At 32.5% G+C, this 11540-nt stretch overlaps 1 protein-coding gene and 1 long non-coding RNA gene across 2 annotated transcripts; both read left to right on the top strand.

Moving 5' to 3' along the window:
• Positions 1-6354: 6354 nt before the first annotated feature.
• On the top strand, positions 6355-10259 carry LOC134249878 (uncharacterized). The gene is made up of 4 exons (XM_062732238.1): positions 6355-6750; positions 8125-8325; positions 9493-9718; positions 9952-10259. Exons 1-4 carry the CDS (start codon positions 6355-6357, stop codon positions 10257-10259), a joined length of 1131 nt encoding a protein of 376 aa, XP_062588222.1.
• Positions 10260-10453: 194 nt separating this feature from the next.
• Positions 10454-11296, top strand: LOC134249879 (uncharacterized). The gene is made up of 3 exons (XR_009988386.1): positions 10454-10472; positions 10697-10760; positions 11274-11296. It is a non-coding gene; the product is annotated as an uncharacterized LOC134249879 (long non-coding RNA).
• Positions 11297-11540: the final 244 nt, after the last annotated feature.

The following is an 11540-nucleotide window of genomic DNA, read 5'->3' as shown; positions in this document are numbered from 1 at the left end:
GAAGGTGTTAAACAATATTGGTCACATTAGCTGACACGAATGTCTTTTTAAACATCTCTGTAAAACCCAAAGTGACCCCTATGCATTGGAAAAAATGAATAGTTCCGGTCAAAAACCTTTATATATTTATTTACAAAGTATATAAAATTTACCAGGCACAGGTATCAGTATCAAAAATGGCACAAACGGAAATATTTTAAAAAAATTCTGAACAGAAAGGAAAATCCCTTTTCCATGTATGGAACTACTATTGAATAAGTTCATTTTGATTGGTTAGGTATTGGCGCGATACCCTTAGTCGACTTTAACCCTGCCTTGGTGTTGGAATAAAACCAACTTTGAGCCCGAGGTTAACATAAGTAGAGAAATACAATGTGAATCGATATATTAAAAAAAATGACATATATGCTTGAAAAATGGTAAAGAGCAAGAGCCATCTTATACATAAAATGGCCCTGTACTTATATCAATTAATTAACTATCCAACAGGTATTATGTTCAGCTAAACTGCTAAAACCTTTTTTCAACTCCCATTGAAAGAGAAAGGATCCATCATCAGTAATATCAATTGAAGGTGGTTGAAGTAACCAATTGACATCGATATTATCCATATAAGCTATTATTTCTAATTTGTTTTACATACACGTGGCTTCCTAGCTCGAATTTCCTCGACCGCAGTCATACAATATGTCGAATACAACGGAAGATTTCGAGTGTCTTAAAGACCTATCGACTGTTGACGTATCAATAACAAACCTTTACAATGAATACCCAGAGAATTGTATTCCTAACAAACTCCGCCCGCCCACGGGGTGCAAAGCAAGACAGGCGGCATACGAAGAAATTAATCCACACCTCTATGAAGAACAAGCCAAGATGGTAGCATTTCGAACAAAACGGGAACGTGTATTCGCCTGGATTAGAGCTCTACAAATTATATACTTAGAAAAGCTGAAAATGTGTAACTCTGTAGAAGTCAAATGGTATAACAATCCAGAAAAGTGGGATACTACCAACAATACCCTAACAAACCATTCTTTTTGCATAGACATTGGGGATGATACTAGTCTACACTACAAGATAAAATTTTTTGTGTCAACCGGCACTATTCAGGTCCAGGGAAATGGAAAAGATGCATTCGTGACCAAAATCTTCCCACTGCTGAAAGAATTAGTGAATAGAATTACTGCGTCGACCGAAGGAGAGGAAACCACCCTTAAATCTGTAAATGAAAGTCCGCAAAGTCAGAACACTGTGAATTATTTGAACCAGGAACAATTGCTAAATGGTGAACATAGCCAAATTGTTTCAGCTTCTGTGCATGACCTGGATAGATTTCAAGAAAGTATGGTCCTAGCTCTAGAGGAAATGAGCAAATCTCACACTGGACTCATGAAAACCTTAGAAACAAGATTCTTAAAAGGTTTGGAATCACTTCAAAGTACAGTTAGTACTCTTTCTTTAGCCGTTGAAAACTTGAACAGCCAGTACAGTAAAATGTCAACAACACCAAATAAATCAAAAAGTCCTGAAAATGAAATTAACTCAATAAAAAACAAGCTTAAGAAATCAGATGAAATCAAGAATGAACTTCAAGTTAAAATCGCAAATCAACAACTTGAATTAGAAACTAAAGAAGCCCAACTGAAGAATGAAAAAATCATGCACAATACATGCAAACACCAACTCCTTGACTTGTTGGAAGCAAACAAATCAGAAAGCTCAACATTAGTGGAAAAACTAAAAACAAAAAATGAAGAGTTACTCAACATGGAAAATGAAAACAAAATCCTCAAAGAAAAAAACGAGGCACTTTTTAAAGAGATTCTTGGTTTGAAAATGCATGTCTCGAGTATGGAATCTAACAGTGAGAAATTTACATGTGTAGGAGAAAAGAAAGTTGAAGAAAATCACTCTTCACCATATGAGCCTCGTAAGGGATATAAGACTTCTCCCAAGACAAAACCCCCTAAACCCAAAGTCCTGCTAGTGGGGACATCTAACACTAAGAAGATTAATCCAGACATTCTTAGTTCATCATTCATAACAACAAAGAAACTTGCATACACAATTGATGAAACCAAGAATACCATAGTAAGATATGAGGATGCAGCACCAGATGTTGTCGTTCTTCATCACCTCACCAATGATGTAAAGGCAAAAAGTCCTGAGACTTGTGTTAACGAGACGGAAGAAATTATCAACATCATCACTCAAAAATGGTCAGCCAAAGTGGTTCTGTCACTATGTACTCCTCGTAAAGACGACGAATTACACAGTGCAAATAGTGCTCTAATCAACGCCCTACTAAAGAAGAAATACAAAAGTGACTCAGTCGTGTATATCAGTGAAAACATAAACATGTCTAATAGGCCTGCCAGGGTCCTGAAAGGGACAATGTTCATCTTACACAAGATGGTGTTGCCATGTTAGCATCCAATATCAAAAGATCAATCCTTCTAGCTTTAGGAATCGAGCAGGCTCCATTGCAGATGGGAAAAGACCAAGACCCTGACTATCACCGTGCTTCACCAAATAAGTTGTACAAATACCAGCGAAAGTGGCGAAACTACCAGTACGCACCATCCGAACCATGGGAAGGGAGACCTTACCATCCTGCCAGCTATGGCTTTAACTACAATTACTAAATTTTCTTTTCTTTTTTATCACCATATCAGATGTTACTTATCAATTACACTGATGATATATATAAACAATGCCATTCTCTTAATGATTATTTCAATGTATGAATTTCATTCTCGAATATTGTACCACTTCCACTTATCGGTGCACCTGTACTCATGAATGTCATGTTTATTTGCAACTGATTTATTATTATTATTATTTTTATTATTTTTTTTTTCTTCTCACATATTATTACTACTAGATTATACATTGTATTAGATGTTTTGAAGGAATATTGTTACTACTAGATTATACATTGTATTAGATGTTTTGAAGGATGTTGTACCTTTTCTCTTGATTTGGGTTTGAAAATTTGGTATTTTTTCTTAGAATGTATCAGATGTACAGAAAAACAAATGTTAAATGTGCTTTTTGGAATGTTGGAGGATTGATATCAAAAGGTATGAACAAAATGGATGACGAGCTTTTTCTATCAAAAATTATAGATAAAGATTTAGTATTTCTTGTGGAAACACACATTGGACCAGATACAGTTGTATTACATGATGATTTTTACTGCCACACAATTTGTAGAAATAGGGTGAGTTCACCATGCATCGGACACATACCTTGCTTCGGACAACTTTAGGCAATAAACTCTCTTTCAACTTAAGAGTTCTGTGTATTTATTTGTTTCTGTCATAAAGACGAAGATTTAATTTTTTTAATGATACCGATTGCGTTTATCATGTTGTGATAAAAATACCCCGCAAATGGCCTTGAAGTTACGTCATATTTTACATCATCAAAGGGGAATAACCCGAAATTTATGATTTTGCAATTTTTAGAGTTATCGTTCTTTTAAATTCGACTTCCACGGAACGAGTCGGACTTTGGTGAATTTTGTCAGGGATGGGTAATTTTACATAAATTATAATTAAATTTCACTTCAATGTTTGTTTAATTCTTATTAGAGATGGTTTTTACTAGTATGCTATTTTCACCGTACATCGGACACAAATTAACCATGCATCGGACACTTTTCGATGCAAAGGTAAGCACTACCATTTTCATACAGAACCCAGCTGACAGATGTTTTTTGCGGAAAACGAAAATAAAAACTCTATATTTTCAGTCAAAATACAAGTTATCGATATATGACGTCTGGAATTTTACTCTATTTATTTCTACAAACCAGAGTATGATAAACCATGAGAAAAAGGCGCGAATTACGGCATTATAAGCATTTTAAAGCATTTCTAAGGCAGCATGAGGTCTCTAGAATCGTTCTACATTTGTGCAATAATATCGTCGATTAAATTAAAGTTGAGGGTTATTTCTTAGATAAAAGATGAAATTATATCCATATCAAGGATTTTAAAGCACTGTGATAAAGGTCTCCATACCGTCTGTCCGATGCATGGTGAACAATGTCCGATCCATGGTGAATTTTCAGTTTTTTCTAAAAACTCGATTTTTGGGGATATTTTCTTAATAAACGGCATATAATTGTGTCCTAAATTGTTATTTTAATCACAAACTAAATGTTAAACTCCATTTTGATAATTTTCCGTCGGTAGCGATATCGCTAGAACTTGTTGAAGTACAAGGGTATCCGATGCATGGTGAATTCACCCTATATCTAAAAATGGCAGATACTTTGGAGGGATATCAATATTAATTAAGCATGAGATTAAAGATCATGTTTCTGTAATTAAAAATACATGTAGTGAGTATCAATGGATCAAATTAGAAAAAACTTTTTTTAATTTTGAGAAGGATTTGTATATATGTACTGTTTACAACCCCCCTGAGGGATCACCTGCAATAACACGAAATAATGTTAATATTCTGGAACTCGTACAGAAGGATATTAATCAATATAAAGATTTAGGAAATATAATGCTTTGTGGAGATTTTAATGCTAGAACAGGAAATGCAACTGATTATATACTAGATGATAATAACCAATATTTACCCTTATTTGAAACATATAAAATTGATAATGATATTTTCAAAAGAGTTAATAGAGACACTTGTGTGGATAAGAGAGGAAAAGAACTAATAGATTTTTGTATTGGAAACCAACTTCGTATTATGAACGGAAGATGTTTTGGTGACATTTTTGGAAATTTCACTTGCCATAATTATCATGGAAGTAGTGTTGTTGATTATCTTTTAACTGATGAAGAAATTGTACAACGTATTTTGTTTTTTGAAGTATCAGATTTTATTTCCACATTATCTGACTGCCACTGTATGTTATCATGGAATATTTTTTCTCAACATGATTCTTCTAATAGAGAAAATAGTATAGATAATAATAATTACAAGACCCATTCATCCTTTAAGTGGGGGGAAGACTCTGCTATTAAATTTATAGAGGCATTACAGTCCCCCAAAATAAAATGCAATCTTGATAACACCATGAGCATCAATGACATAGAATCTATAGAATCGACAATAAATAGATTAAAAGATTCCCTGGAAGCTGCAGCCATTATGTCATTAAAACCAAACTTACCTAAAAATAAAACATGTAAAAGTAATAAAAGCTCTGCTAAACATAAAAAGAAATGGTTTGATAATGAGTTGATAAATATGCGCTCAAAACTAGTTAGGAAGGGAACTTTATTTGGCCACTACCCCAGAGATATCAATATTAAGAATCAATATTACAAAGCATGTAGAATATATAACAAACTACGAAAACAAAAATTTAGAACATACCATTCTAATATTATCAACAACCTAAATGCTTTAAATTCAACTGATCCAAAAAAATATTGGAAACTTATAGGCGAATTAAGAACTGGAAATACAAAGACAATTGATACATCAATCTCTAATAATGAGTGGTTAAACCACTTCAAAAAATTGAATAAAACTCATGAGGATTTCCTGGATCGAGATCAGTTTCTTAAAGACCAACTAAAACAAGCTGAGAAAACAACAACACCCATATTTAATGAACTTGACTACAAAATATCTTTCAATGAAATAAGTAAAGCAATCGGTAAACTTAAAAATGGTAAGGCAGCTGGTACTGATAGAATATGTAATGAAATGCTTAAACATGGTCAAACGGTATTGGTACCAATATTAATGAAAATCTTTAATGGTTGCTTAACTCATGGATATTATCCTTCTTCATGGTGTGAAGGATACATTACTCCAGTATACAAATCTAACAACACTAATGATCCCAACAATTATAGAGGAATCACAATAACCAGCTCAATTGGCAAACTGTTTAACTATATTCTTAACTCAAGATTAGATAAATATTTAAAATGCAATGATAAAATCAATCCTTGTCAAATAGGATTTACAAAACAAGCTAGAACTTCAGATCATGTTTTTGTCTTGAAAACACTTGTCGAAAAATACTGCAAATCAAAACAAGGGAAGCTATATGCTTGCTTTGTTGACTTTCATAAGGCCTTTGATAGTATAAACCATGCTGGTCTGAAGCTTAAACTACTAAAAGCTGGTATTAGCACTAAATTTTACTCAATTGTTAAGGATATGTATTCTAAAAGCTATTCTTCTATTAAACTGGGTAACAAATTAATCGGTCATTTCCGTACTTACAATGGGGTAAGACAAGGTAATAACATGAGCCCAAACCTATTCAAGATTTATCTCAATGATCTATCAAATTATCTGTCAAATTCTAAAAGTTTTGTAAAATTAAACAATGATTCATCTATGTCCATTCATTGCCTAATGTATGCTGATGACATGGTACTTCTCTCCCCAACTGCTGAAGGTCTACAAGAAAAACTCGATATACTAAGTAAATACTGTAAGGACTGGTGTCTCAAAGTTAATACAAAGAAAACAAAAATTATAGTCTTCAATTCATCTGGCAAACACGTTAAAATTCCATTCCATCTGGATAACAACAATATTGAATGTGTTAAACAATACAAGTATCTGGGTCTGACTGTTAATGCATCTGGAACACTAAGTAATGCTAAAAATGATTGTTGTAACAAAGCCAAAAAAGCCTATTTCAAACTTCAAAAAGACTTTCTAACATTTAATCCATCAATTAGAACTGCTTTAAATGTATTTGACCACACTATTAAACCCATTATCCTGTATGGTTCGGAGTTATGGGTTTTTTTTGACCCAACAACCTCTAAATTTAAGAGAAATCCAAATATAACACTAGACAAAATATACCAAAGCTTAGAAGGCGAAATTTTAAATCTTAAATTTTACAAACATTTACTAATGGTTCATGGTAAAAGCAGCAATTTTGCTGTAAGATCTGAGCTAGGACGTTTGAATTTACATTTTGATGTCATTAAAAATATGTTGTTATACTGGCATAGATTAGAGAATCTAGATGGTGAATTTCCCTTGCTTAGTGAGGCTTTTAACTGCTCTAAAACACTACACCAAAATGGTTTTACTTCATGGTATTCTTGTGTTAACTTCTTACTTAACCATATTGATATTAAAATTAGTGATTTCCTAGGTATGTCAACCCCACAATTTAAAACCAATTTGAAAAGAATATTACTGAATTTCTATAAATTAACATGGGAAAAAGACAGGAATTTACATAAAGATGGCAAATTGTCTACCTTTACCAGCATAAAGACCAAATTTTGTTTTGAACCTTATCTAGATATTCTTACAAACAATCAACATAGATCAGTTTTAACAAAGTTAAGAATATCGGCTCACAGGCTTAAAATTGAAATTGGACGTTACCAAAAAATACCTAGAGAGGAACGAATTTGTTCACTTTGTCATCACAACGAGATTCAGGATGAAATTCATTTTCTCCTTGTATGTCCTCATCTTAATGTACAAAGACTTGAACTCATAAATATTTGTAAAATTAAATGTAAAAATTTTCAGTCTCTATCTTATGATAATCAATTTTATTGGCTCATGACTAATGAAGACCCAGACATCCTTAGATCACTTGCTGGATTCCTTGGTAATTTACCTTAATTGAAGATATTGTGATAAGCATAAAAATTATATACCTCTTTCCCAGTTTCTTGCCTTTAACTATATATATATATATATATATATATATATATATATATATATATATATATATATATATATATATATATATATATATATATATATATATATATATATATATATGTATATATATATGTGTATATGTATATATATGTATATGTGTGTATGTGTATATATGTATAAATTATATATATTTGTATGTAACTTACAATACAATACATGTATGTATATTCAGTATATCTCTTATATACTTTTTTGCATATTTGTTTTTTTAACAATTGCTCTTTATTTGTAATATCATCATCATGCTTGTTCTATCATTTGGATCCTCCTCCTTCTATTTGTAAATCTTTTTGCTCCTCCGGGGGCCCAAATTGGATTAATAAAATCTTGTATCTTGGAGAATACTGGACACAAGTCAATTTTGTTAGGAAGGAGTTTTTGAAGAAAGAGTTTTTATTTCCATGTTTTTTTTCTCTCTTGTAGATTTTACTTGAAGCTGTGAATGACTTCATTTCCAATGAAACAAGGCACTGGAAGGCCAGACTTGGTGCTTATGATGTTGAAAAAACTGATACACTGAAATTTGTCATGTCTAATCCCCTCAATCTAAACATATCAATAACTGAAGAAAGTAATCAAGTGCCACAACTCTTGAAATATTGCAATATTTCTGACAAACTTTGGGTAAGTCTGATTTTTAGCTCTACTGGTCAGAGACCAGAAGAGCTTATGCGATAGTAATGCGTCCGTCGTCCGTCCGTCTGTCTGTCTGTCCGTCTGTCTGTCTGTCTGTAAACAATCTTTCAAAATGCTACTCCTCCTACAGTTTTGGTCTGATTTCAATATAACTTGGCACAAAAGTAGACTACACTAAGATACATAATTCTGTGCATCGGTTTTAAATTTCGATGAACGGTGTTGCCGTGGTTACTAAAAATAGAAATTTCTGTGAAATTCTTTCAAAATGCTACTCCTCCTACAGTTTTGGTCTGATTTCAATATAACTTGGCATACAAGTAGACTACACTTAGATACACAATTTTGTGTATCGGTTTTTGATTTCGATGAACGGTGTTGCCGTTGTTACTAAAAATAGAAATTTATATGAAATTCTTTCAAAATGCTACTCCTCCTACAGTTTTGGTCTGATTTCAATATAATTTGGCATACAAGTAGATTACACTAAGATACATAATTTTGTGTATCAGTTTTTAATTTCAATTAACGGTGTTGCCGGTTACTAAAAATAGAAATTTCTGTGAAATTCTTTCAAAATGCTACTCCACCTACAGTTTTAGTCTGATTTCAATATAACTTGGCACACAAAGTAGACTAAACTAAGATACATGATTCTGTATATTGGTTTTTGATTTCAATTAACGGTGTTACCGTTGTAACTAAAAATAGAAATTTCTGTGAAATTCTTTCAAAATGCTACTACTCCTACAGTTTTGGTCTGATTTCAATATAACTTGGCACACAAGTAGACTACACTTAGATACACAATTCTGTATATCGGTTTTTGATTTCGATTAAACAGTGTTGCTGTTGTTACTAAAAATAGAAATTTCTGTTAAAAACTCTCAAAATGCTACTCCTCCTGCAGTTTATGTCTGATTATAATATAATGTGGCATGCAAGTAGACTATACTAAGAACATAAAGAGACTTAATCGGTAAAGTTTCAATTCCCGACTGCTTAAGAATTTTTCTCTTCCTTTGATATAAGTACAAACCAGTAGAGCTTCAGTCTCGACAGAGACTTCTGGTTTTTATTTAGAATAAACATACAAGTCTTCTGACCCTTGTAGCTATTTGTGTATGACTTCTTTCTGATTCATCTCTTTTGCAGCCCGCAATGATGCCTTGTGCAGAAAACTTCAGTGACAGTCTCCCACACGCAGCTTCTGATTTGACCTGGTTGACATATGTTGTCCAGTTTACACAGCCCAGGAATCAGTTTGGCAATTACACTTTTAGTTTCTATTTTGAGGACAGCTCTAATGGAACTTCTTCTCCTGTGAACATTAAATTTGGTATAATGGAGATGCCTTGTCACAACAGTGGAACTTGTCAAGGTTTGTCTTGCCTGTATACACCTGAGAAGTGTGACTAAAGCTTTGCATGAAATGTGTTCAGCTTTTAGAAATTGTTGAGAATAAGATATATTTAGGTTCTTTAACTTTATATAAAAAGAAATATTTATAAAAAATCATGCTGAACTTTTCCACAGGCCTTATGCTGCTGATTTTCAGTTTCTTTGCAGTTGAGTTTAGACTACAGCAAGTTTAATTAATTCCATTTATTCTAGCTAAAGGAATCTACCCCTGTAATGATACCCACAGGACCCACAGCTTTGAGGCCTACTACAGATGTCAGTGTACCGGAGGATACCAGAGTAGATACTGTACAGAGGACATCAATGAGTGTCTCAGTGACCCGTGTGAACCTCCCTTTGTCTGTTACAACAATCAGAACAGCTACCACTGTGCCTGTCCCCCAGAAAACCCCAACTGTGAAATAGTTATATGGATGGTAGTCGTCAGTGTGTTCATAGTGGTCATCATCCTGGTACTGATAGGAATAGCTGTCTACAGATACAGGACGCAAAGAGGGTAACAGATAACAATTAAATAAGATGTCAAATATATAGATTATCCTGACAAATTTTTTTGTTTGTTCAACTGTAAAAATTTGTTTTATGTTTGGAACTTAACCAGCTGGGTTAGAGTATATTAAACTGATGATTATGAGCTCAGAAAAATTTAAAATTTATATGAAAGATTTCTGATTTTCTTCCTTTGACAATTTCAGCAAGGAGTATCTTCTAAGGTGAGTACATGTATCATAATCAAATGTAGCAATTTAAAACAAAAAAAATATGGCATTTTTTTTAACTTGGATCACTCAATTATGCGAAATATAAACTTTTTTTTTAAATTAAAATATAAACATACCTTTTCTTCTTCTTTCTCTTTAAAATTTAAAGATAAAATTAGCATATATGCATGATACTTCTTGTACTGATTACTGTTAGTTTTCTGGTTTTATTGTAGAAGAAACACTTCAACAACATCGATTCCATCTCAACTAGACTTCACAGACTCACATCAGGAACATGTAAGTTTGGTTTTGTGACAACTGTCCATTCCAAATTTTATTTATTGATCAGAATAAATGTATTATTGTTGTTTTCATTCTTTTAAAACAATTTTTAATGAAGCATTTTCAAAATATGTTATTGATATACATGTATGTTGTTGTTAATTATGATGCAGTTAGAACAAATGAAGAGTTTTTCTAAATAATTTGGAATGGTCACAAATTATGATCAGTGGGCAGTTGATTTTAATTTACATGTGAGGAATTTTACTATATTCCTCGACTGATAAACACTGGCACAGAATGTACCTAAAAAAGCAACAACAAAAAACTTTTTTTCTTATGCTTTTTCAATCATACAGTACATAAAAAAATCAGAAATTAAAGATCTCAGCACTAGTATATTGAAGTAGGTCAACATTAGAATAGATATTAACTAATAATCAAGCATCATAGCAAAACAATTTTGCTGACTTGTGTTTTGTGTGTATTCATTTAAGATTCAGTTGTGAATTTCTATTTGCATTTAAGGACCACAACTATCCAGAAGAGGGGAGGACTTTTTTAACATGAAGCCTCGTTATCTTGTAAGAAAAGAAATTATATTTTAATACATTTTTTTTTGTTGCTTGAAAAGCAGATTTATTTCTGTTGGCATCGATTTCAAACTCCGTTTTTACAATACAGGACCAAGAAAAGACTATTCCTTGGGCATTTCTTCAAAGCAAAAGTAATTCCCAGCCCTTTGTTGAAGATGAATATAAAAGGGTTTTTTTGAAGATGATGATGATGATGATT

This window comes from Saccostrea cucullata, unplaced genomic scaffold, assembly GCF_032062105.1.
Source record: "Saccostrea cucullata isolate Sc308-1 unplaced genomic scaffold, CSIRO_AGI_Scuc_v1 ctg17744, whole genome shotgun sequence".
Taxonomy (NCBI): Eukaryota; Metazoa; Mollusca; class Bivalvia; order Ostreida; family Ostreidae; genus Saccostrea; species Saccostrea cuccullata.
This window is presented reverse-complemented; position numbering and strand designations above follow the sequence as displayed.

Excerpts from the sequence above, each read along its gene's own strand:
- LOC134249878 (XM_062732238.1), top strand. The coding sequence starts at position 6,355 with ATGTATGCTGATGACATGGTACTTCTCTCCCCAACTGCTGAAGGTCTA. Across the intron at positions 8,326-9,492 it reads ATATTTCTGACAAACTTTGG|CCCGCAATGATGCCTTGTGC; the intron begins GTAAGTCTGATT and ends TCTCTTTTGCAG. Across the intron at positions 9,719-9,951 it reads CAACAGTGGAACTTGTCAAG|CTAAAGGAATCTACCCCTGT; the intron begins GTTTGTCTTGCC and ends CATTTATTCTAG.